At 41.1% G+C, this 25085-nt stretch overlaps 1 protein-coding gene across 1 annotated transcript in view; it reads right to left on the bottom strand.

Annotated features, from left to right (window-relative positions):
- Positions 1–10754: 10754 nt before the first annotated feature.
- Positions 10755–25085, bottom strand: part of zbbx (zinc finger, B-box domain containing) — a 79816-nt gene continuing 65485 nt past the window's right edge. The window contains exons 18-21 of the mRNA XM_084950979.1: positions 23081–23236; positions 19278–19466; positions 19046–19112; positions 10755–11008 (exon numbers count right to left, since the gene is read on the bottom strand). Coding sequence (XP_084807105.1) covers positions 10921–11008; positions 19046–19112; positions 19278–19466; positions 23081–23236 — 500 coding nt within the window. The 3' untranslated portion in view covers positions 10755–10920. The remainder of the gene's footprint in view (positions 11009–19045; positions 19113–19277; positions 19467–23080; positions 23237–25085) is intronic.

Raw genomic sequence — 25085 nt, 5'->3', positions numbered from 1 at the left:
ATGGGCAAACGGCATCAGAAAGAGAAGATCCACCATCTAGATTGGATGGATGGAGATGCGTTTCCAGCAAGCTGCAACCTGACTGTGTGTGAAGGACTTTTGAGAAGACTGTTTGAGCTTGACATTTGCCATGTTTGGAGTGAGATGGCGATGAAAGAGACAGTGGGACAAAGAGATACACGGGACAAAGCTGAAGAAAACTGACTGCCATTGGACTGAAAAGTGGGAGAGAAAGGAGCAGAAGAGGACTGAGGCGGCTGTTTTAGTGTGGGAAATCAAATTGGGTTAAGGAATCCAGGGAGACAAACGACTGCCTGGAAGTGGAGGATTGACAGTGTCCAGACCACCACAAAAGGGGGAGGAAGACAAGCACTGAGGTATGCAAGAGTACTGTTAGAGAAAATGGAAAGGTGACACCACACATGCAGATAATATGCACTAGAGGTAGCACAAAATCATACATAAAGTGGCACACATCAAAAGAGGGTATTTGTAGAAGGGGTTAACAACACACAGTGTGGTTGCCTATGGTAACCTGCAAGAATTTGGGGTTTAGCTGTGCCTGCCTATGACAGAGTTTTTCATTTAGATGTTTCTGAAACAAAATTTGGAGTGAACGGAGTTTTGTTTCAGAAAAAAGGGGGAAGGTACATAAAAGGATACATAAAAACAGAAAATGTATTAACCCGACTAACACACAGACACACACACACGTAATGAAGATCAAACACAATTTTAAGTAGGTAATACTGTTACCATCATCCTGTCTGGTTTATTGAGTGGGTTGAGAAGTGATACATAGACGACTGAATTAGCATTATTTTGGGGAACATGGTAGCAGGGGTGAACAGAATCCTGCAGCCAGAGTTTAAATGAGTGAAACTAGCAGATTTTTTGTTTTTGTTTTGTTTTGTTTTTGTTTCTGAAGTATGGGGGAGGTTTTACCATGGCACCAAGTTTTAGATTTGGTGTTTTCTCACATATAAGAGAAAGAATATTCTGTGACAAGTCCTAAGACCGGGCTTCTGTATTTTTTATTTACTTTTGTTTTTCAGTTTTATTTGTTATTTTTCATTTTATTTTTATTTTTTAAACAGTGCACTGATTTCTCTTTGTGAATTTCTTTTCTTTAAGCAGATCTGCACGTCGGGAATTAAAAGCGCTACACGTCGTCGAGAAAATTGTTGCAAGTGAGTTTCTCCACATTAAAATGGGCTCTGGAGAAAGCCACTTATTTGGGACAATTAGAAAATGAGAGTCCCTGCCTAAAAAGGATTCAGCGAGGTAATCCGATCTAAAGTTCTTCTTTTTCTTTTTGAAATGACGTCATTTTGCTGAGGGTGGAGATCAAATGCGGCGACAGTTTCCACTATCAGCAAAGAAAGAAAGAATGGATGAATGAATGAATGAATGGAAATAAAAACAAACTGACTGACTGGTAAAAGCTGACAAAAGCTGACAAGACTTGACCACGACTCAAGGTTAACCTCCACCTAGACAGGACAAAAGGGTGGATGAATTTATGTGTTTCTTTTACAGGAGCAGAAAGATGACAGCAACATCTGAGGTTGCGTGAGCTTTGCCCGTACCGATTTAACTTTTAAATGCCACTTGCTGTGTTTGTGAATCTACCAGGGGTGTGTTATTCATGGGTTTGTGTTGCTCACAGAAGTTACTGTGAGAAAGTGTATATACACCTGCGCAGCGCTAACATTTGCATTCTCTTTTCTACAGCATTACAGTTCTTTATGTGATTTGATGATGTGATTTATAACAGAACAATTGGTTGATGTTTGTTTCTCTAATACAGGTTATGAGTTGGTGATGCTGTTACACTGTGTTGTTGGGAAAATGTTGAAGGTTACTTTGACGATGTGAATAAAGTGAGAAATTTCCTGTGTTGAGACCAGTGTCATTCCTTTTACAGCAGGCTTAATTTTATGGCCTTTTACGGCACCTCTGGAATGTGGATGGCCGACCCCTGCCCACCAGGATAATCCATGTGTGCTCCTAATGTTTGTTTTTTCTAAGAGTGCATGTAGAGGATTCAGCAGAAAACAGACAAGTGACACGAGAAAACAAATAAGAGATGCAGTGTTTATGGAATAGTTGAATATGGGCTCATTAGCTGGCCACTATTGAGCTCATAGTGATAAAATGGGTGGAGTGACATTGTTTAAGGAAAGTCACAGATTAAATTGTGGAATAAATTGGGATGATTCATGATTTGGGACAAATTATGGTAATAATAGTGATTTAATGATTGGAGAAAACCTGCACATGATACTTGTCTTTTATGCTGAATACTTTATCACTCTTATGATCTACAGTTGGGTGCAAATGTGAAGTTTGATTTAACAGATTTGTCTTCCAGGATACAGGCTCCAGGTGGAGCTGGGAGTTAAACAAGCTTAACATGTGACTGCTGATTAATGTTTTTACACAGGGTTACAGGTTGGAGTATGGCTGCTCCAAGTGGGAAACCCTGGAGATTGTTTTAGAGAGAATGTGCAACATTCTTGTGCATGTCTCATTGGGGAGTTGACACATGGTGGAAGCCATGTGGCAAGAGGAGTGTTATTTTTTAATCTGTAGATGTCGTGAGGTGCCATGATGAGATGGAGTGGCTGAGAGGATCGTCCACAAGATGGGAGCTGAGGCCAGGAGAGAGGCTTCAGGAGGATCAGAGATCATCTTCAGCACAGCGGACATCACACAGAGAGCTGTGCTACTGAGCTTCCAGGAGATCAAGAGGAGACTTCCCACAGCAAGATTTTAAATAAAATGAGAGATTCAATGTTGATGCTGAGGAAGACAACTAAGGTGTACGACGTGCTCTGCCTTAAATCTTCAGCAGCGTTGGATGTGAGAACTCGAGGGATAGAGAGAGCGTGCCAAGCTCCAAAAGTGACAGCGCAGAGGAAGTCCAGCGATGGAATTGTGATTCTGTGTGAAGCACGAATGCTAGGAGACTGGGAAATAGTTGATACCACTTTTCCCAAGGATGAAGATCACCTAAAGTGTGTCACTTTGCCATGCAGATTTGATGCTCTGCAGAGAAGCCTTCTGCGAGGGAGAGATGTAAACAGACGAGCCTTTTATCTACATTTAAATCATGTCAACTTCTTTAGGCTGGTTGAGGGGGAATTGGAGAGAAACGGTAGTGTTAGGTGTGACTGTTGTTATTGTAACTGTGATTTTTCTTATAAGTGAATTGCCCAGAGACAGACCTGAATCCATTCCAGCGACCAAACGTAGTGAAACAGGTAAATCAGATGAGTGTTTTGATTATTATGGCGGTATAGAGTTGGACTACGTTAAAGGGTCCACAATCTCGTATACATTTGATCTTTGTGCTGTCATTAAATGTAAGGGCTTGCTGAACAGTTGAGTCCAACATCTTTAATGGCAGTACAAAATCGGATGGCGTTAGATATGTTGTTGGGAGAAAAAGGGGGCGTTTGTGCGATGTTTGGGGATATGTATTGTACTTTTATTTCAAATAACACAGTTCCCGACGGCTCTGTGACCCGAGTTCTGGAAGGCCTAAAGACGTTGTCCACCACAATTGTATGAGCATTCGGGATTGGGATTCGGGATTGACATTCGGGAGTCACAGTATGAAAACATTATGGTGAAAGATTTAGTGTAGTTTTATCTGCCATAGGGCAGATAAAAAGGGGGACTTGTAGGAATGTTTAGCTTATTTTAGAGTTTAGAAATGTGTTAACATAGAATGTAGAATTATTGTAGAGACACTGACACTGCCCTCAATATAATAAAGGCCTGATTGTGTCATGAACTTAGGAGTAGAGTATAGGAGACCCTCCCCAGTTGAACTGTGAAAGTAAAACGGAGAGGATTTAATGCTGAGTGGAAATTCCCCAGAGAATGTTTGGGTGGGGGTCTCAACATTTGTAACTGGATAACTGTGGTCTGGAAGGGAGATGGGTTTTATGACCTCTAGGGAGTCACCTACACCCACAGTGTTTTAACTGTCACGCACACACATCCACACGCACACTCACTCATGTGCGCTCACATAGGCATTCATGCGCTCGTGCACATAGACACAGACACAGAGTTTGCAGCACACCGTGGGGGGTTTTATGATAGGGTCGCCCCTACAAAACTGTGTTTCACAGACAAAGGAGTGAAGATTTTGCAGAGGGGCACCGGCCTGGCAAGTCTTCCCTTCTAGAAGATGCATGCTTAAATGAGGATAAATGAAGATGAGTAAAGATGAGTAAAAGATGAGTAAAGATGAATAAAGTTTTGTGAAATAACTACTGAGTTCCGGTGCCGTCTCTGGATGCTCGAGGAATAAAAAGAACCGGGGTAAAACTGATTTCGCAACAATCTGTTAATAATATGTTAATATACCAACATCTCTGAGGGTCTCCAAGGAATGTTTTCAGCACCTTGTTGAATGTGTTGCACAAAGAATTAAAGCGTTTCTGAAGGCAAAACTGGGTCCAACCCGGTGTACCTAATGAAGTAGTGAGAGAGTGTAGTTGTCTTTCTGCCCTCTGGTCTTGTTGCTTGTTGCCTCCTGGGAACACGAGGCGGGTCTGGGCCCGCGCTGGAGAGTCGGCGCAGTGGCAGGATGGCTGCTGTGTTGCCTGGGATTACTCCTTATCCCCTACCCAACCCTGTTGCTGGTCACGTGCTCTATAATGTTGTACTGTGGACATTTATGTGCTTTCTGTGCAGAGGAGGTTTTTTTGTTTCCTGTTCTCATGCTGTCCTCCTGTAGCCCAGCATGAGTAGAGGTCTCTTTTTTTCCTCTTGTACTTTTCCCATTGTAGTGTACATTTCAGTGGTTTTTCTGTAATGCAACCGTTCTCTGACTTGTATCCCCATGTGATGTCTGTGTTGTGTGTGTAAGGTCGGGGGGCGGGTTCATTTCACTGCAGGGCAACCTGCATGTGGCGAATAAAATTTGAACTTGAACTTGACCTTGAACTTGGTCTTTACTTCATTATCATTTCACCTTACTTACATCTGATATTTTTGGAATGGAATCTTTCTGAACATCAATTCCTTTGTTTCACTTTTGCTTAATGTGATTCCCACCATCTGTGATGGGCGAGCACCCCTTTTTTCTAGCGCAGGACCAGGCTGAAGACAGAACTGAGTCATGTTGAGTCAAAGAAAAGCTGTAACTAACAGCACATACAGACAGTTTGCACACAAGCACTCACACACACATACATTTCTAACTTCTGTCTGGCACATGGTTCTTTTCTCTCAAGGCCACACATTTTACATCTACCCTTTACCCATTCTAATTAACCAGCTGGACCAATCCTTCACCCAGAGAGCTTCTCAGATTAACCCCAAACACCTTCAATCTGCCTTCATCTTCCAAACCCACACATTTCAACTGTATCATCTCCTGTCCCTCACCTAACAGTGGCAGCACTTCGCTGCACATGGATGCCCACTGAACTGGACTGCGCCAAAACCCACGTGCAAGGGGGAGGAGAGAAGGGAGGAGGGGGTTGGAACTGCTCGTTAAACACTTTGAGGGTCGGTAGAATTAATTACAGTGATGTATCGATTTGTCAGCGGGTCCCTGTTGCTCAACCACTGCACCGGGAGACTGCCACCGAACTGGGGGGGGGAGAGACAAATGGAAGGATTAAAAGTAAAAAAGAAAGATGATGTGGGAAAACAAGTGGAAGCAATAGAAACCAGCCTAAGGAAAAGAGAAATAAAGGAGGGAGAGATGGAAGAAGAAACCATGGCGATGGGTGGGGAGGACTGACTGGCAGTAGTTAGGGAGAAATGGCTGTTCATGGAGTGATGGAATAAGTGTAAGAGGACAAGGGCGAGGTGGAGCTAGAGACAGACAGAGGGAGGAAGAGAAGAGTTGAAAATACATTTCCTTATCAAACTGGATGGCCCTCTCCCTCCTACTGCAACCCCCATTTCTTTCATGTCCTCTGTTGACCTTTCCTTAATTTCTATCCTCTACCTTCTCAACCCCTCTGTTCTTTATATTTTCTCACTTCATCTCCCTCTCTCCTCCCCTCCATTATAACTTCCTCTGGCTGAACCTTTTGTCCAGGGCACACTGTACTTCCATCTCTAGCATATGGGGTCATTTAAGTATAGATGAGGCCCATAACCTTGAAAGTTATATCAAGGCACAACTAAGTTAAAGCTGGGCGACATGTGAGGACATGGCCACGGAGAAATAATAACACTGTCCAAAGAAGAAGCAGGGTTTGGTTTAAAGAAAATATGAGCATAAACAAGATTTATTATATTCTGCTATTTGCCTGCAAAGTTATTGCATGCCTGTGCTATGCGACATCCATTCACAGCCCGGGACTAATAGCGTAGGCACATACAGCCATCGATACAACTTACAAGCTATGAGGCATTTTTTATGTTTCACAATGACAACACATATTGTCCTTCACCTGTAATGAGGTGGCAAGACTGCAACCGACAACATAGGACAGGATTAGATGGCAAATATGCCTACAGCCTGACAAGCACAAAAGTAAAACAAGCTGCTTGTTCATACAGCTGCAAGCTACACAGCATACTTGAAGAGGCGAGGAAGGAAAATATAAATGAGTGCGCTTCATTTCTTTTTTCGGGGGGGGGGGGGTCAAAGGTGACCGTGGTAGTTAAGCACTCTCTGCATCAATACATACATACACAGACACAGTGCCAGACCTGGGGGTTAACAGGATATAGTCATACTGTTATTTTAATATTGCGTAATGTTGGAGTGTTTTATAACCACAGTAACGTGCTTTTCTTTTTTTTGTCTTCCTTTAATCTAGTCACTAATCATCCACATTAAATCCACTGAGGGGTGAAGTGAAGAGGACTCATACAAATACGCTGCATTGTTGGGAAACATGGGTCCTGGCACCAATTTGGATGCTTTCAGACACGATTGCTGAAGACCCTTCTAAGTTTCTTCTGGGATCATAAAGACCACATTGAGGTTGCAGTGCAATATGAGGAGTCACTGTACGGTTTGAATATGAATCGTGTGCTTTACCTTCACAGCACACATTACAGATATAAGAATATTATATACAGTGAAATGTAACATGCAGAAGCATGTAAGCATTTTATGGAACAAAACCTCATAGATGGTAAGGATGTGTTGCTGCCATCCTGTCGCCCAGTCCCTAAGTTTATTCTCACGAGGCAGGGCATCTTTATAAAAATTCACCGTGCCTAGCCATCTATCTTTGGTAAGTCTGATGTAACTCTCCAACACATATTCTCAAGATCAGATAGGAGAGACATCATTTCAGGTACAGATTAAGAAACTAATCTCAGAGGATATTCTGTCAGTTTGACACCTTTAAGGCTTTCAGCAAAATGGAGAGGCCTCCTCTAAATGCATAATCCTCTACACCTACAGGAGATTTTCGACTGATGTGTTTGACAGCACTCTCCACTACAATCATCAAAACACCAGATGATGGACTATCATTTAGAGGGTGCTTTCTTCCCTGCAGTAGAGTTCCAGACAATCAATGTCAATGTGCAACGAAGCAGTTTTGGTAGCAGTTCTGGTGGCGAGCCAACACCTTAATATATCAGTTTCTGCTGTTTTTTGCTTTAATCTGCCAAACGTCTCATTTTGTACAAAAGTAGCATCCGTGACACCAAAGGGCTGCACGTGTGGCTCACACCAGTTTACTCTTATCTCACTTTTAAATCTGGGCTCACGCCTCCTTATTAGTTTGTTCAATGACTGTTCAAAATAACATTCAGGGAACACTGGTAATGTCACTAGTCCTTTAATTGGCTATTTAGCTGCAACATCCTAAGTGGTAAACACAGACAAGTATCACCTTAATTTGTTTACATGCCAATGCTCTACTTCGAGGCAATTCTTCACTACCACTGCTAACAGCATTTTGTCTGCCCATGACATTTTGGCAATAGGGCAAGTTTATTTTATCAATATAACTAATTTATTGTCAATAGCTTTTTAAAAACTTTAAACGCTGAACACATTCAAAAAATTTTTTTTCTTCCTAACTGTCATTTCCCTGATTGTATACTTCTTTTTCATCCTTCATTGCTGACTCTTCCCAACCCCAATCTAGATGACTGCAGAACAATTAAAAAGAAATTAAAGACTACATACGTCAGCATTTAATATTACAAATGCGTCCACTAACACTTCATAAAAAGTGGCGAATGAGTAGAGTAAATAAAACTCTTAAATATTAGTGCCTTTTCTGCAATTTTGCCCATTTCTCAGTTTCTTTGTGGACTCGAAATGTTGCTTGGGTATGCAGCTGCCATCCTTCGTGGCACAATAAAGGCGACTTGTGAGACTCTGTAAACAAGAAAATCTTTTCAGGGTATTCTGGGTGAGGAAATTGGAGTGGGTTTTCATCAGAAGACAAGCGAGGAAGATATCTGGAAGCGGATCAAAATTCTTCCACGGTACAACCCAATGAAAATAACCACTAAAACAAAAAAAACATGTGCACTTAAAGAAGAAGAAGAGACAGTTAAAGATGGAGAGGGAGAGCTGTAGCCGAACCAGTGACCAGTTTCAACTGTTTTTTGGGTTAGAGCTAAAGATTGAAATTAGTATTAAAATAATGTATCAGAAGTCAACGTGAAAACAAAAGAAAAAACAAAACTTGTGAATTTACCCCTAAGAAGTATATTTAAAACATGAGTTACTTTCATAGTCTGGCATATTGGTATGCCTGTTTTTTGTAATGCACCCAGTCTGAACTCCAGTTCCTGAGAAGGGTCAGTTAATATAGTGGAGTTAAATGTCAACTCCTCCAGTTTCACTGTCTTTCTGACAGCATCAACATCACACACAACTCCAAATCTTACAAAGGTCAGCTCTCTTTTTCGTCTTCCTGTTTGCATGCATGTGTGTGTCTGTGTGCGAGGGAGAGGAGGAAGAGAAAGAGGATCGAGAGGAAAGGAGTGCAGAGATCTCAGAGTTGTTTAAACCCAGCCTAGCAGTTCGATATCCATCAGATTTATGTCTCTGTTATTTTCCTCTCCTAAACAGTAAGTGATAAACTCAGTGAAGGACACAATAACAAAGATCTACCTTTTCACCTCTCTCTCCTTGTCTATCTCTTGGTCTCTCTGCCTTTCTCTCTGTCCCTGTGCTATCAATCAGCCTTGTGGTGATTGCTGTTGGATTACAGGGCTTTTGCTGTCTGCTCCCAGCGATTAACGTCAGGACAAATAAAATAGCCCTATATCCCTCCATAGCGACTGGAGTTAAGACTACAGCCGTGTGCACAGAGAAACGCATTTGCACACACACACACACACACACACACACACACACACACACACACACACACACACACACACACACACACACACACACAAAATAACATGCAGTGCAAAAATTACTCTTCATCCTAAATGCCATCAAAGTTAGCATCTAGCCACAGCGGCTATAGATCTAACTAGGTGTGTGCATTCATTCAAACGTACATCTTGCAAACACAATTAAAAGGAAAATAAAATAACTCCTCCGCTGGGCTAAACTACCTATAGCCTGCTTCCAGAGATGCTGACTGCCCACCCTCTCTTTTGGAAACACAGAGCTAGGCAGGCAAACCACTCCGCTGCACATAATGAACTCTGATGGTTGTGATTATCCACACAGTCAGACTGCTTGTCAAAAATCCCACGCTCAAATGCATAACCTGCTCCACTCGCGTATGAAACAGAAGTGTTGAGTGTTCTAAATATTAGAATAAACAACTTTGGTTAACGTTTTGCTGTATTACGCCTATTTTTAGTCGGGGATACAGAAAATTGTAATCCAGCATCTGGCGTCAAGCCACCAATCATCAGGGTTTTGGCCATGCATGTCCTCCATAACATTTCCACAAGCTCATACAGCAGGCTAAAAAAAGCTTTAACATCGACTGACATTCTGCTTCTCAGTTACAGAATGTATTTGGTAGTATTATACAGGCGTGATATTCTGCCGTATCTACCTGTTTGTCCTTGTTTGAACCTCACACAAATATCGGCTGGAGATGAAGTAGTCAATGGTGGGTTGTGAACTCAACTGAGGACAGTGGCAGTCGTGATAGATTGGGACTGGCTGTGGGGAATAATAGAAAACAGCAGAGCTGCAGAAAAACACAAACATACATACTAACAAACACCAATGGCGCATGTACACATTCACCATGGAGACAACAAACCAGTTCCAGCAACTCGTGTTTATCTTCTCCCACTCCTGCACACACATGCAGAAACATGGCAGCAGCGGGCATTGACACAGTTCCTTATTCCCTGCCTTACAGACATTATTTATCACCTGCAGGAGTCTCCTCTGTGTGTGTCCATGTGCAGACAGTCTGACCTGATCTAGTGCCACCCTAACCTTATTAAGAAACAAAGTGATGACAACAGAGAAAAATGTTCTTCCTAACCCCTGCAGGTAAAATTGGCACCGCAGCAAACTGTCCCTCAATGTCTGTCCTTTAATGCACGTCTCAGACAGCACACGCACACACTCTGACAAACACGCCGTCAAAGGGATCCAAGAAGACTCCTGCTGAGAATAAAGCCAAAGTCACCATTTATCTTCATGTCAGCTCCCCTTCTGTTGCCAGTCGCATTGTTTTTGTACCTTTAGCTAATCCATCCACAGGAATGCATCTCACAGCTGCTGTTCAGTATAAGAACTAACATAAACATGGTGTATGGCAAACAAGGGCATACAAAAAGAGACAAACAATAAATCAAACAGCATTTATTCATTGCTCAACAAGCATTACATTTATATTTTTTCATATTATTGCAGAAAAGTTTAGACTTATGCATTTAAGGGTGTCTACACCAACCTTTAAGTGTAATGAACACAATTTAAAAATGCATCCACTGTGGGATTTCGCCTGCATTACTGTCACGCACATGTGTCCGTTAGGGTAGCAAGAGGACACTCTGTCGATCTCTCTTCACCTCCTCCTTATCTTCTTCCTCCTCTTCTTGTTCAGCGGTGACCCCGCCTCTGCAAGACAAAATCCACCAATCAAAGGGAGAACGTGTTATACTCATAAAACTCAAATACCTGCCTATGATCAAAGAATAGATGCGCTATTCTTTTTCTAACTACTTTCAGATGTGGATATCAAAAATTCTCCTCCACCAGATAAGATTTGGAAAATGTAACAGATGGACAGCTGAAAGTGTAGCTTGTGTGTTAACAGACATCTGTCATTGCCAAGGTGGAGTTTGATCAAATTCGATTAAATCTGAATCCAGTCTAGTCATTTAAAAATCTAAGTTGTTTGATTTGTGTGAAACTTATTAATTAGCAAGTGAATAAATGGCTACCGTGGTAATAGAAATAAAACAAATAAAAGAAAACCAGGATGAAGGAGTAAATATTTTGATTAAGAAGTTGCTGGCTATTTTTTTAAACACTCATACTGAAGTGATACAATTAACCCCTCCAACTGTCCCTAGACTCTTCCTTTTTTTTTCTTCAGGCATTTAGGAGAAGCGTTTCCCGCCTGTATTCAGCTACGACGACACCAAATTACCTTGGGAGTCATAAAAAACACCGCCCACCTCCAAATAAGAACGAGTCACTCTATTGATGCCATCTCAGCCAGCATGTGCAGTGTTCTTGATTTTATTGTCATTTTTTTTTCAGTTCTACTTTTTTTAGTGCATTATCCACTTATTTTTTTCAAATGTTTGATGTGACTCACAGACTTAAACCATAACAATGTTACTTGTTCAAATGTGCAGCTTGCAGAAGAATTTATTAATACAAACAAAACAGAGGGCATCTTATCCAATGATCTACTGTAATCAATGACACATACTAGCTAATTCAAACTTCAAATAATATAGCAAAATACTAGTGACATAGCATTATATCCAGTTACAGCATCAGTTAAATGTAAGCACAAAAGTAGTACTGTCTTCTCTAAAAGGTTTGAGTAATAATTATGATATCTTTGACTGTAGAGCACTTTTTAAAGCACACAGTTACCTCACGTGCGTAAATACAAGTCATTCAGATGTGTCATAATTTTGCCAACGCTTGGAAGAAGACACTTGAATGACAGGAAATTGATTTGTATGTCCCAGAAAAGTCCAGAAATCACCACAAGGCTCAAGCCTGCCATGAACTGGAAACTGCTGGAACACCAGCATCACAAAATTTCTTCTGGAGAAAAGTTTTATGGTCAGACAAGATAACATTTGAGCTATTTCACCATAATAGCAAGAGGTCTGTTTGGAGGAGTAAAGATGAAGTTTTCAAACCAAAGAACACTGTACCAGTTGTCAAGCATGTTTGGGTGCTGTTTTTCATCAGTGGCACGGGTACATTCCACAAAGCGAATGGAATAATGAGGAAGGAGGACGACACCTAAATTTTTCTACTTCACACCAACAGTAAGATCATTGAAACTTTGGATATATGTATATATTTGAGCCTGTTTGTATACTTTTGACCCTGCGTAGAATTAGAGAAAAACAGCCATTAAGATGTATGAATTATACAAAAATGTGGTAAGTATAACATAACTGCTTCACACTTTAGTTTAACAACAACTTTGTAACTCTAGTAGAGGCTGTGCAGTATTGTCACATAACAAAACTGAAAAATATTTTCTACCTGGGATCAATGTTCCCTCTAATTTTTCATGTGTCTGAGCAAACACACAAACTCCCTGAGCGATCCCTTGAACCACTGTGAGCAACAGTAGACGTGTGCACTGTGGTCACGCCAGCATCGAATCCATCCAAGTTACATGGTTTATTAAAATAATAAAATTACAGCATTTACATTTATGTTAGACTACTTTTAATTAGCTGCTTTAGCCCACTTACAATGGCATTTAAAGAAAATCTTGTTCATGACCTGTGTAGTATGTTAACACTATTGGAAGTAAAAATAACTTGAACTCCAATTTTGAAAAAACAACTTTCTTTCTTTCTTTTTTTTATAAAGCTCTGACTATTATGAGTATGAGTCTGTGGTCTAGGAGAGAGTCCTGTAACTCTGTCTGCAAAATACAGTATATAATGACCAATGCTGCGCAATTAATTATATAGTTACTTCTTCAAAAAAGTAACTGAGTTTTGCAAACAACAAAGTTTTTTGCAGCTGTTTACCTAAAAATGCAGCCAAGGCGTTTTTTTAAATAAACATTTCAAACTATTTACAGAACAATCAGGTGTCCTGCATCAAATTTGATGCCACACAAATTATTTGTGCCACTCCAAAAAATAATTTCTGTCCACTATGAGATAAAGGACAACAGCCTGATACCTGCAGACCTGACAACAGGAGATGTATCACTCCTGTAACACCTGTAACATTCAGCAGTCGCCTCATTGTTCTGACACACACAACAAAACTATTGACTACACTACACACTAACTACATAAGATTTGTGCTAAACTATGGGCAGAAATCTGTGCCATCAGGAACTGAATTTGAATAAGTTAAATTCGAATTTGAATTGCTCGGATTGAATCTGAATTGTAACTTGAATACATGCTTTTAAAAACTGAATATGAATTAGCCTAATTTGAAATTCAATTTATTGGTTTGAAAATGATCATCACTAAACTGAAATTGAATTTGATAGTTTGAAAATGAATTCATTTGCTTTGAAACTGTATTTTATCCTTTAAAAATTTAGCTCTCGAATAATTTCAGATTCACTTCTCACCATTCAGTTTCAGTTCCAAAATTCAGTTTTTTGGGATTTACATCCGGTTCCGGTTCAAGAGTAATCAAGTGCAGATTAATAGAACTACGTTTTACTAGCGGACCGAAAGTGTTACTGACGGGAATCTACAGCGTCTTGAGCTGAATTAAGACTTCAGAAGTCATTCATCATGTCGAATGACCAGCGGATAAACTCTCAGGTTGGTAATAAATGTATTACATGTATAAGAACAAGCGTCATGTTAACAAATGATAGCCGTACAGTAACTTTTATGCTTATTGTAGCTGTTAGCTCAAAACGCTAATTTAGCGTAGTTTGCCCTGAATTCAGCTTTGACAAACAAATATGATCGACTGTTTCTAGTAGAATTCCAAAGTTGTCATCTTGTACCCTGTCAGAGCCCTGTATGCTTGCAGAGACCCCTACAGTAGGGAAACATGCAAAACGATGTCCAAACCTTTGTATTTCAGCTTTATTTATGTCTTACACAGCATCCCAACTCTTTAGCTAACTTAATAACTTTAGCTAAAGTGAATAGTTAGTCTAATTTGTTAGTGCAGCATTACTGGATCACATCTGTTTGAAGTGATATAATATGATATACAACTATCACTGAAACAGCAAACTTTGTAAATAAACAAACAACACTTCTCATTCTCTAAACATTTGGCCACAGCTGTAGATTACACTATCAGTGCTTGTTCACTCTTGACAAGAATTACATTTCTAAATTTACTTTGTGCATTTACAGGTAAACAATATCTAATATTTTATCTAAATGACTGCTTTGTCTTTGAAAAGGTGAAGAGCCTGAGGCCGGTGACAATCCAGTTCTACTCCAAGTACATCCTTACGGTGGCTCACAGGACAAGGCCACATTCCTGTCCTGCCAGAAGAGAAGAGAAACTTCAGAGTCTTCATGCAGTCTTTAAATTGTCACTAGGTGTGAATGTGCGAATGAATGTGAGTGCGAATGGTTGTCTGTCCCTGTGTGTTGGCCCTGCGACAGACTGGCGACCTGTCCAGGGTGTACCCTGCCTCCGGTGTCCTATTCGCGCCCTGTTTACAGTCCAAAACAAGTTAAGCAAATGAATGAATCAAGCGGCGAGTTACATTTCTATAGATGTCTTGGGCATTTACCCAATATATCTGTAAATGATGTTCATCGACTTGTCGATATTTTTTCCCCTGCGCCTCAGAGCAAAAGAGAAAAGGGATTCAAATGTTATATTTCTCAGCTGTCCCTCGTTTATCGCGGGTGTTATGTTCTAAAAATAACCAGCGATAGGTGAAATCAAGTAGCCAATTTTATTTTTTGACGGTGCAAAACGTTTCGTGGACATACAGTACTGCACTTCAGAGTCACACTGCTAGCGATCGATGCAGCGATTCTGTACTATACAGGAGAGACGTCACGGAGGACATCGTCTGCAGTGATCAGGACGCAGGACACAATGTGACGTAAAAAAAACCGTGCAAACTTGCACTAAAAAAATCTGTGAAACAGCGAGGTGAAAGGTGAACCGCGTTATAGCGAGGTACCACTGTAATTTTGAAGGTAAGTCACAACATACCCTTCGTACATACTAATTTATAGAAACCCTTACCAGCAATCATTAATTTTTTGTGTGGCTTTTTTCACGGTTTGTTAACATGCTGTGCAGGTGTGTACTTGACTAGCTGATATTGACATAACGGGGAAACATCTGGTTTGACTATTGTTCACCTGTAGTTTGAATGCTGAACATTTGCCTGTTTAAATCATAAGACCAGTCACTACACAGAGATGTGCTTCTGAATGTGGACGATGTGTCTTCTGCTGCAGTAATGCAGTTCTGCTTGTGTTGAGTGATGTAAACCAGCGGTCCCCAACCTTTTTTGCGCCACGGACCGGTTTATGCCCCACGGACCGGTTTATGCCCGACATTATTTTCACGGACCGGCCTTTAAGGTGTCGCGGATAAATACAACAAAATAAAACTAGTACCGGTACCAAAAAAAAGAAGATTTATTCATAACACACGTGAAAAGACCCAGGAAAACCGAGTTAACAATAAAAACGATAACAAAATAATGCTGAAAACCGATAAAAACCCTGAAAACCATACATTTCACACCTGAGCCTCAACTCTCGCGGCCCGGTACCAAACGACTCACGGACCGGTACCGGTCCGAGGCCCGGGGGTTGGGGACCGCTGATGTAAACAACTGATCGATCTAAACTCTTTAAACGTCAAAACTGATCATTAGATTTTTTATGACACAACAGTGGTGAGTGTTCCCACCTTCTGCTCTTTGTAACTTAACGCGATCTTTCCGTTTTTGAGTTTTGGACATGATTTTGGAGTATATCTTCGCAGTAGTGATTGACCGCAAAGTAAAGCTACCGGAAATGTACAACCCCACATCCGGTCTCAAACCAGGAAGTTAGCATTTTCTCGTGCACAGGGTCAACTGAATTGTAGAACTGAAACTGAATGGTGAGAAGTGAATCTGAAATTATTCGAGAGCTAAATTTTTAAAGGATAAAATACAGTTTCAAAGCAAATGAATTCATTTTCAAACTATAAAATTCAATTTCAGTTTAGTGATGATCATTTTCAAACCAATAAATTGAATTTCAAATTAGGCTAATTCATATTCAGTTTTTAAAAGCATTTATTCAAGTTACAATTCAGATTCAATCCGAGCAATTCAAATTCGAATTTAACTTATTCAAATTCAGTTCCTGATGGCACAGATTTCTGCCCATACTAAACGTCGCAAATCTCTCACATCTCAAAACACCGCCGTCACTCCCCCCCTCCCCCCGCCCAGGCGGAGAGCGCTTTCGAGCGTTTTGCTTATAAAACGCCGCTTAACCGTTTCTTCCCGAAGTAAATATAAACAACGATAGTATTCAGCAAAAACAAACATTGCATATATTTTTTATGATAACTCTGGTTTTACGTGGCCTATCAACACAATTTAAAAACTGGTATAAAGTCCACACTTTTTCCGTCAATTGTTCCGTCTGTCTTGCTCACATCTCCAATGGTTGTACACGTTGTCATTGACGTGCATAAGGACGCTGTCATAGCCTGTCAACGATGTTGATTAGCTGCGTATATACGATTGTGAATCGCATCATTGGCTGCACTATGGGATAAGGTGGCATCGTTCTAATCCCAGCAGCCAGTCACTTACTGACTAACACTGCAAAACAGAATTGTTAAAGTTTTAATTTTAATTGCAATTCAGGTTAGATTTTTTTTGCGTGCAACGCAGATTTTCTGTGCGCAGAGACCGTGCCAGCAGTGCGCAATTGCGCACGCGCGCAGCTTAGAGGGAACATTGCCTGGGGTGTTGTATCTTGGGTCGAGCTTTTAACCACTTAAGCCCTCCTTTATCACCATGTAACCCACCAGTAATTTCCTTTCACCTTTAGCTCTTCCTGTCATATGAAGCACAGCTATCGAGGGCTACAGTGACTCTCAGTTGTTTACTTTTGGGTCGCACTTCACCAACTGCTAGTATCTCCATTAGAGTGCTTTCATAGCCTGATTGTACTCAACAGTTATCAAAAATTATTATATTTCATGCATGTTTTGCAAAGCACTGTTTTGTCAGTGGTTCTTTTTATGTAGCTCCCTTTTTATGCAGTATATTGTCATCAGAGGCACACACTGTGCTCTTGCTCTTAGACACGTATGGGTTTGTTTCATTGTAGTGCACACGAGGGAACATAAATGTAAGGTGTCGCTATATCAAAGATATTACCATATGACACTTTTATATCGTGCCAAAATGCATACTGCTATTCTCATGGCTATGATATGGCACAGCACTAACACAGACTGTTTCACAACCTAAAGCTGCTCTCAAAGACGAGCATGACTCATACATGCTGCTGCATCCTCATACAGCTGCAAAACGTGAAGTAGGTTTTAGGTTTGGACTCATATAGTGTAACTACTAATAAAGCAAAAGCAGATATTCAGTTCTCACAATCCACCAACTGTGGTGCACGCCTGCCAAGCAACCGGAGAAAGCTGAGTAAAAGCAGCGCAGATGATAAATAGTTGTCTATGCACACAGACCGCCCATAATATGCTGTGACAGCATTCGCTATTGTGTTGTGTGGGTGTACCTTGGAGTGTACATACTGTATACTATTACTGGAATATTCACTAAAACAAATGCATATTTTATATGCAAAAATGCACTCAAGTTTTCCTGATTGTACCATTATTCAATATGTTTTGCAGCAGAAGCTACATTACAGCTGAAATCCATTTACATACATTTACTCAGAAGTCAACGGGGTCTGAAAGAACAGCATCTCATGAAGACGGTTCATTGACCCTATACAAAAAAAAACTTGCTGAGTTGAACTGGCAAAACACACTGTACCTAATAAAACAACAATGTTACAGCCGTGTTAACTAACTGCATGACAAGATCCTGTCATCATGAAAATCCAGTGTTTCTGCATACTCAATAAATTGGACAATGTCACAAGAGTCCAATCTGCATATTAGGAGGAAAACCAGGTGAGGGTGGAAGCACAAGAGCTGCCTATAAAAAACAAAAACAACATGATACCTGTGAAGCTGAACCAAAGTAGCCAGATTAAGTCCATCCTAAGTGTGTGTTTGTGTATGTTTTAGGATGTAAGGAGCTGTTTTGGGAGCTCTCACTGTAGTATGCGTTAATCCGTTTATTACACGTCTCAAAGTGATATTCACAGTGCTCTGCTCAGCACAAGGCCTCTAGCGCAGATTATGCCCGCTCCACAAACACAAAAAAACATCAATAATGCACAGGCACACACACTCAGAGTCAGTTTCTGATATACAAAACCACACTGACACACTTCCTCTTTCTTTTCACACGCATACTCACATTAAGCAGCACATTAAGGCTGGATACCCAACATGCTGCCAAAGCTAAAGTCGTTCTGCGCTAACGATCCATTACACACTCCACATATCCGACAGCGAGAGGCATTGATGCAGTACCAAAAAAAAGAGGGATTACCCCCTGTCGTGGCCACTGGATTGGTAGTGGAGTGTGAGAAAGTGTAAGGGGTGAGATTCTAAGGTGGCCATGGTGAAGAGACACACACACACAGTATGAAAACGGGAAGGTACGACACTTCACTGTCTGATTCGCACACTGGAGAAACTCACATTTGCCTTTCAGGATATCAACATCAAATGGACATTTGAACAACTGCCTAAGCATTTCTAGGTCAACTAACAACAAAAACATATACCCTCTTTATGATAAGCTCATCCTTGATGTGATCCTCGCACAAATACAATTGAAATGCATGAGGGTAATCAAATTTAAGGATGTGTGTTACAAACCGTTTGGAAGAGGGATTCCTGCATTCATCCTGACTTCCACTGTGTTCTGTACCAGTACCTGGAGTGCCTGCTTGGGATGGAAATATTTAAGAAAGGTTAAGAATTAATGGTTGAAATCACTCTTGTAATTCATAATTCATTCAAACACTTACTGTATTATTTTCTATGATTATGATCTGTAAAATAATATACTGATCACAGATAGCTATACCATGTATATGTGATTGCATACATGAAGGTTTCTGGTCTGCGCTCTTGACCATGAGTCTTAGTTCCTGCTCCAGGCTGCTCAGAGCATGTGCAGTTGTGTCTATCTCCAGGTCAGGGTCCTCACAGCCCATCTGGTCCACATTACAGATCTCCATGATCTCTCTGGCTGCTTGGGACAATGGACAAAATACTGGCGAGAATTCTGAGTCCACTGTGGGAATAAAGAAACAGCGAGAAAAAGGAGGGGACAAGGAATGAGAGGTTTGGCGACGGACAGTGCGAAATAGTTAATGCGTACTTGCTAGACAGCCTGAAACCAGATATGGAATAAAAGCCAAACAGGGAAATGGGTAGAGAAACGCATAAGCTGTGAATAAGGAAGGATGGAATGATGATCATGAGGCTATACAGTAAAAGGTATTTTCTGAAAACAGCTACAGAGAGAGTGAGTGTAAGAAGTAGATAAGAACAGGTGTAGAGGAAGAATGGAGAAGGTAAGAAGAAGATGGTATGTTGCTCAGGATTCAAGAAAAAAGGGTCGATCACAACTGTCAGTGGAATGAGTGGTGTCTCATCCCACTCCTGTGTGAGCCACATCAAATTGAATCAGATTGAACATCCATCTCCACCTGCTCACAGTAAATTACATTGAGGCCCCCACTGTGAAGCTATGATAGTGTGGGTGTGTACGTGTGGCTGCAGCACACTGATTCTTCATGCTGCGTGCTGTCTAACCAGTTTCAGCTTCAGTGTTAAATCTTTCAGTCTTTCAATCTTCCATTGTCTCCTCACCTCGCCCTCCCTCCACCCACTCTCAGTGCCTGCCTCTGTCTTTCAACTGGCACAGAACCTCCACTTAGTGCTTCACCACCACCTGCACAGTCAAACTAAGCAGCATGGGAAGAATGATGCATGCAGGGGAGTGCTTCTAACACATGTGGACACACACATACCTCTAGACTCGATTTATTTCAATTTTAAAGCAGATGGCACACACATATTTAGATTTCTGCTACTGATAAATCTCTGTGCCAGATTTAAAATGTATGAAGTGTAAAATGAAGAAGACTGAACTTTGATATCACTCAAGCGTTCCTTTGGAAGGTCAGATTTGAATAATTCCTTTCTGCATGGACTGTATGTGGGATATGTTAATAGCCTTAAGACAAATTGAGATGTAATACCTAACATATGCATCTTTTTCATGTGATATATTATTATAATTGTACTGTAGGTATAACTGCTGTATGGAACACACTACAGTAAAGTATGGAGGGGAAAAAAGGAAACCAAATGCTGTGAACTTTAAAAAGAGTTCCCCACTTACAAACATGCTCAGGGGCACAATGCTATTTTAAAACATTAATTAATGGCACAAGGGAGCCAAAGCACAGATGTTTTGGCGAGAAGCCTTCTTCTGTGTGCTGTCAGACAGCACATTGGAGCGGCACACTGACAAAACAGCACAAGGAAGCACTCTGAGAGGGAACTTGCCGAAACATCAGTGCTTAGGTTCCCTTGTGAATTAAAAATACAGAAAAAATGTTGCACACTCATTTTGATACAATAGTTAAATATGTTTCAAAGGTTTTTTTTATTTATTGTTTTTAACTAACGTACTCCTCGAACTTAAGTTTAAGCATTCAATCTGACAAGACTGAGTGTAGCTTATGTGGGCCTCAAGAGTTGGAACTCTTGGATAAGATTAATTAAAAAAAAGACTTATGAAAGCAGGTTTAAATACCTTGACAACATGGAAAGAAGTGAGTGAGGCAAATTAATACAGAGAACTGATCAACACCGAGAGGGAATTAGAAGTCTCACTGAATAAAACAATTTACTCTCTGCTCTTTCAGGTTTCTGTGTGTGCAAATATGCATCAGCATAAAGAGATTAATGCACTGTTTCGTGTATCTGTATGAAAGGATATATTCCTGGATCAACCCACAGTCCTGCATGTGTACGTGCTCAGTATAAGTGGATAATATAAGTGTCTGTTCACAACCAGCACAAACATTGAAATAGTGTTTCTATATGCAGAGATATAGTGTATTAATTGTGTCCACAATAGAATTCTGTCTGTGTAAATAAATAAAAAGCAAAAAGAACTCTATGTACCTGAAAATCTTCACATACAGGGAGTGCAGAATTATTAGGCAAGTTGTATTTTTGAGGAATAATTTTATTATTGAACAACAACCATGTTCCCAATGAACCCAAAACACTCATTAATATCAAAGCTGAATGTTTTTGGAAGTCGTTTTTAGTTTGTTTTTGGTTTTAGCTATTTTAGGGGGACATCTGTGTGTGCAGGTGACTATTACTGTGCATAATTATTAGGCAACTTAACAAAAAACAAATACAGGGAGTGCAGAATTATTAGGCAAATGAGTATTTTGTCCACACCATCCTCTGCATGCATGTTGTCTTACTCCAAGCTGTATAGGCTCGAAAGCCTACTACCAATTAAGCATATTAGGTGATGTGCATCTCTGTAATGAGAAGGGGTGTGGTCTAATGACATCAACACCCTATATCAGGTGTGCATAATTATTAGGCAACGTCCTTTCCTTTGGCAAAATGGGTCAAAAGAAGGACTTGACAGGCTCAGAAAAGTCAAAAATAGTGAGATATCTTGCAGAGGGATGCAGCAGTCTCAAAATTGCAAAGCTTCTGAAGCGTGATCATCGAACAATCAAGCGTTTCATTCAAAATAGTCAACAGGGTCACAAGAAGCGTGTGGAAAAACCAAGGCACAAAATAACTGCCCATGAACTGAGAAAAGTCAAGCGTGCAGCTGCCAAGATGCCACTTGCCACCAGTTTGGCCATATTTCAGAGCTTCAACATAACTGGAGTGCCCAAAAGCACAAGGTGTGCAATACTCAGAGACATGGCCAAGGTAAGAAAGGCTGAAAGACGACCACCACTGAACAAGACACACAAGCTGAAACGTCAAGACTGGGCCAAGAAATATCTCAAGACTGGTTTTTCTAAGGTTTTATGGACTGATGAAATGAGAGTGAGTCTTGATGGGCCAGATGGATGGGCCCGTGGCTGGATTGGTAAAGGGCAGAGAGCTCCAGTCCGACTCAGACGCCAGCAAGGTGGAGGTGGAGTACTGGTTTGGGCTGGTATCATCAAAGATGAGCTTGTGGGGCTTTTTCGGGTTGAGGATGGAGTCAAGCTCAACTCCCAGTCCTACTGCCAGTTTCTGGAAGACACCTTCTTCAAGCAGTGGTACAGGAAGAAGTCTGCATCCTTCAAGAAAAACATGATTTTCATGCAGGACAATGCTCCATCACACGCGTCCAAGTACTCCACAGCGTGGCTGGCAAGAAAGGGTATAAAAGAAGAAAAACTAATGACATGGCCTCCTTGTTCACCTGATCTGAACCCCATTGAGAACCTGTGGTCCATCATCAAATGTGAGATTTACAAGGAGGGAAAACAGTACACCTCTCTGAACAGTGTCTGGGAGGCTGTGGTTGCTGCTGCACGCAATGTTGATGGTGAACAGATCAAAACACTGACAGAATCCATGGATGGCAGGCTTTTGAGTGTCCTTGCAAAGAAAGGTGGCTATATTGGTCGCTGATTTGTTTTTGTTTTGTTTTTGAATGTCAGAAATGTATATTTGTGAAAGATATGCTAATATGCTTAATTGGTAGTAGGCTTTCGAGCCTATACAGCTTGGAGTAAGACAACATGCATGAAGAGGATGATGTAGACAAAATACTCATTTGCCTAATAATTCTGCACTCCCTGTAGACACAAACAAAATACACACAAGCACTCATGACAGCGCAAATACACTTCCACTCACCAGATGTTCCCAGTTCATCTGCTGATACTTCTCCTGTCCTGGATGAGTGAATCTGAATTCCAGTTGGCTGCCTGTGGTTGTCCTTCATCACACCGAAAACCAGGTGTTCCTCATTTAAAGCTCTGAAGCTGCTGCTTAACCCATAACTTTGTAACCCTAAATGAGTAAAAGGAAAAGTTAAAGACGGGTCATAGCACACCTCACCCAGAACAGCCATGCATATATTGGATTCATAAAAATGCATACTTCTTGTTCTCTTGCAAAATATATCATCTCAACACTTTCACATTCTGATATTGTCCTTTACATGCTTTTAAAAAGGACTCAGAATATCTGGATCAAAAATGTACGAAATACAAAGAGACAGATCATTCACTGTCACGCTGCTATCAGTTGGACATATAGCAGGCAATTGGAAACTGCAATGGATTTTCTTTGCTATCTAAGTCTAGTTTGTGACCTTTCTACAGATAAGATAAGATAAGATAAGATAAGATAACTCTTTATTGTCATTGCACAGTCATACATAGTACAATAGTACAATGAAATTGGAAAAACTGTCCTACGTCGGCACTACATATAACACAACACGACACAATATGACACATCACAACGCAACAAACAACACAACACAGTATAGTTTTTAACTTAGTATAAAAAAGAAGAATAAGTGTATTTGTATTGCACACTGTTATTACTGCACATTAATTATTATTGCACCTTGTTATAAATATAAATATTATTGTTATTGTTTTAAACATTGTTACCTCCCCCCTAAAAAAGTCCAGGGAGGTATCCAGTCAGGTCAGCTATTTACATTGATCAGGGCTATTGCCCTGTTGTAAAAGCTGTCCTTGAGTCTATTTGTTCGGGACCTCAGCAGCCTGAACCTCCTGCCAGACGGCAGCAGCTTAAACACCCGGTGTCCTGGGTGTGTGCAGTCCCGTAGGATGCTGCGTGCCCTCTTGAGACAGCGAGTGCTGTACAGGTCCTTCAGGGAGGGAAGAGGATGTCCAATGATTTTTTTGGGCCATGTTGATGACCCTCTGGAGCGCCGATGCAATATGTCAGCACACTTTCAATGGAGCAGCGGTAGAAGACGGTCAGCAGCTCCTTCTTCAGGTCCATTTTTCTGAGGATTCTCAGAAAGTGGAGACGCTGTTGGGTCTTCTTTAAGACCGCAGAGGTGTTAGAGCTCCATTGGAGGTCTGTGTCTATGTGCACACCCAGAAACTTGAAACTGGAGACCCTTTCCACGCACTCCCCGTTGATGCTGACAGGCTGCAGCTCGGACTTCCTCCTTCTGAAGTCAACGACCAGTTCTTTTGTCTTGGTGGTATTGAGGTCCAGGTTGTTATCTGCACACCAATCTGACAGCCTCTGAACTTCAGCTCTGTACGCAGTCTCATCTCCCCCTGAGATGAGCCCCACCACGGTGGTATCATCTGCAAACTTGATGACTGTGTTGTCTGGGTGGGAACTAACACAGTCATGTGTGTACAGAGTGTACAGTAGGGGACTCAGTACACAGCCTTGTGGAGAGCCGGTGTTGAGGCTGAGGGCTGAGGAAAGATGAGGCCCCACTCTAACTCTCTGTACACGGTCTGAGAGGAAGTCTCTGATCCAGCGGCAGGTGGTAGAAGGAAGTCCAATTTCCAGCAGTTTAACTATTAGTCTGTCCGGGAGTATCGTATTGAAAGCAGAGCTAAAGTCAACAAAGAGCAGCCTGGCGTAACGGCCCTGCACTTCCAGGTGAGAGATGGTGGTGTGGAGCGTTGTAGCGATGGCATCTTCAGTTGATCTGTTAGCTCTGTATGCAAACTGGAGCGGGTCGAGTGTGGGTGGCAAGCAGGACATGATGTGACGTCGGACCAGTTTCTCGAAGCACTTCATTATAACAGGTGTTAGAGCAACTGGTCGATAGTCGTTGAGGCTGCTAATGTTAGTATGCTTTGGTAGTGGGACAATTGTGGCTGACTTTAGGCATGGCGGGATGCAGGACTGG

The sequence above is a fragment of the Perissodus microlepis genome, chromosome 14 (assembly GCF_051167445.1).
Source record: "Perissodus microlepis isolate ML-2025 ecotype Zambia chromosome 14, ASM5116744v1, whole genome shotgun sequence".
NCBI classification, from domain to species: Eukaryota; Metazoa; Chordata; class Actinopteri; order Cichliformes; family Cichlidae; genus Perissodus; species Perissodus microlepis.
The sequence above is the reverse complement of the archived record's forward strand: the minus strand, read 5'-3'. Positions and strand labels throughout refer to the sequence as shown.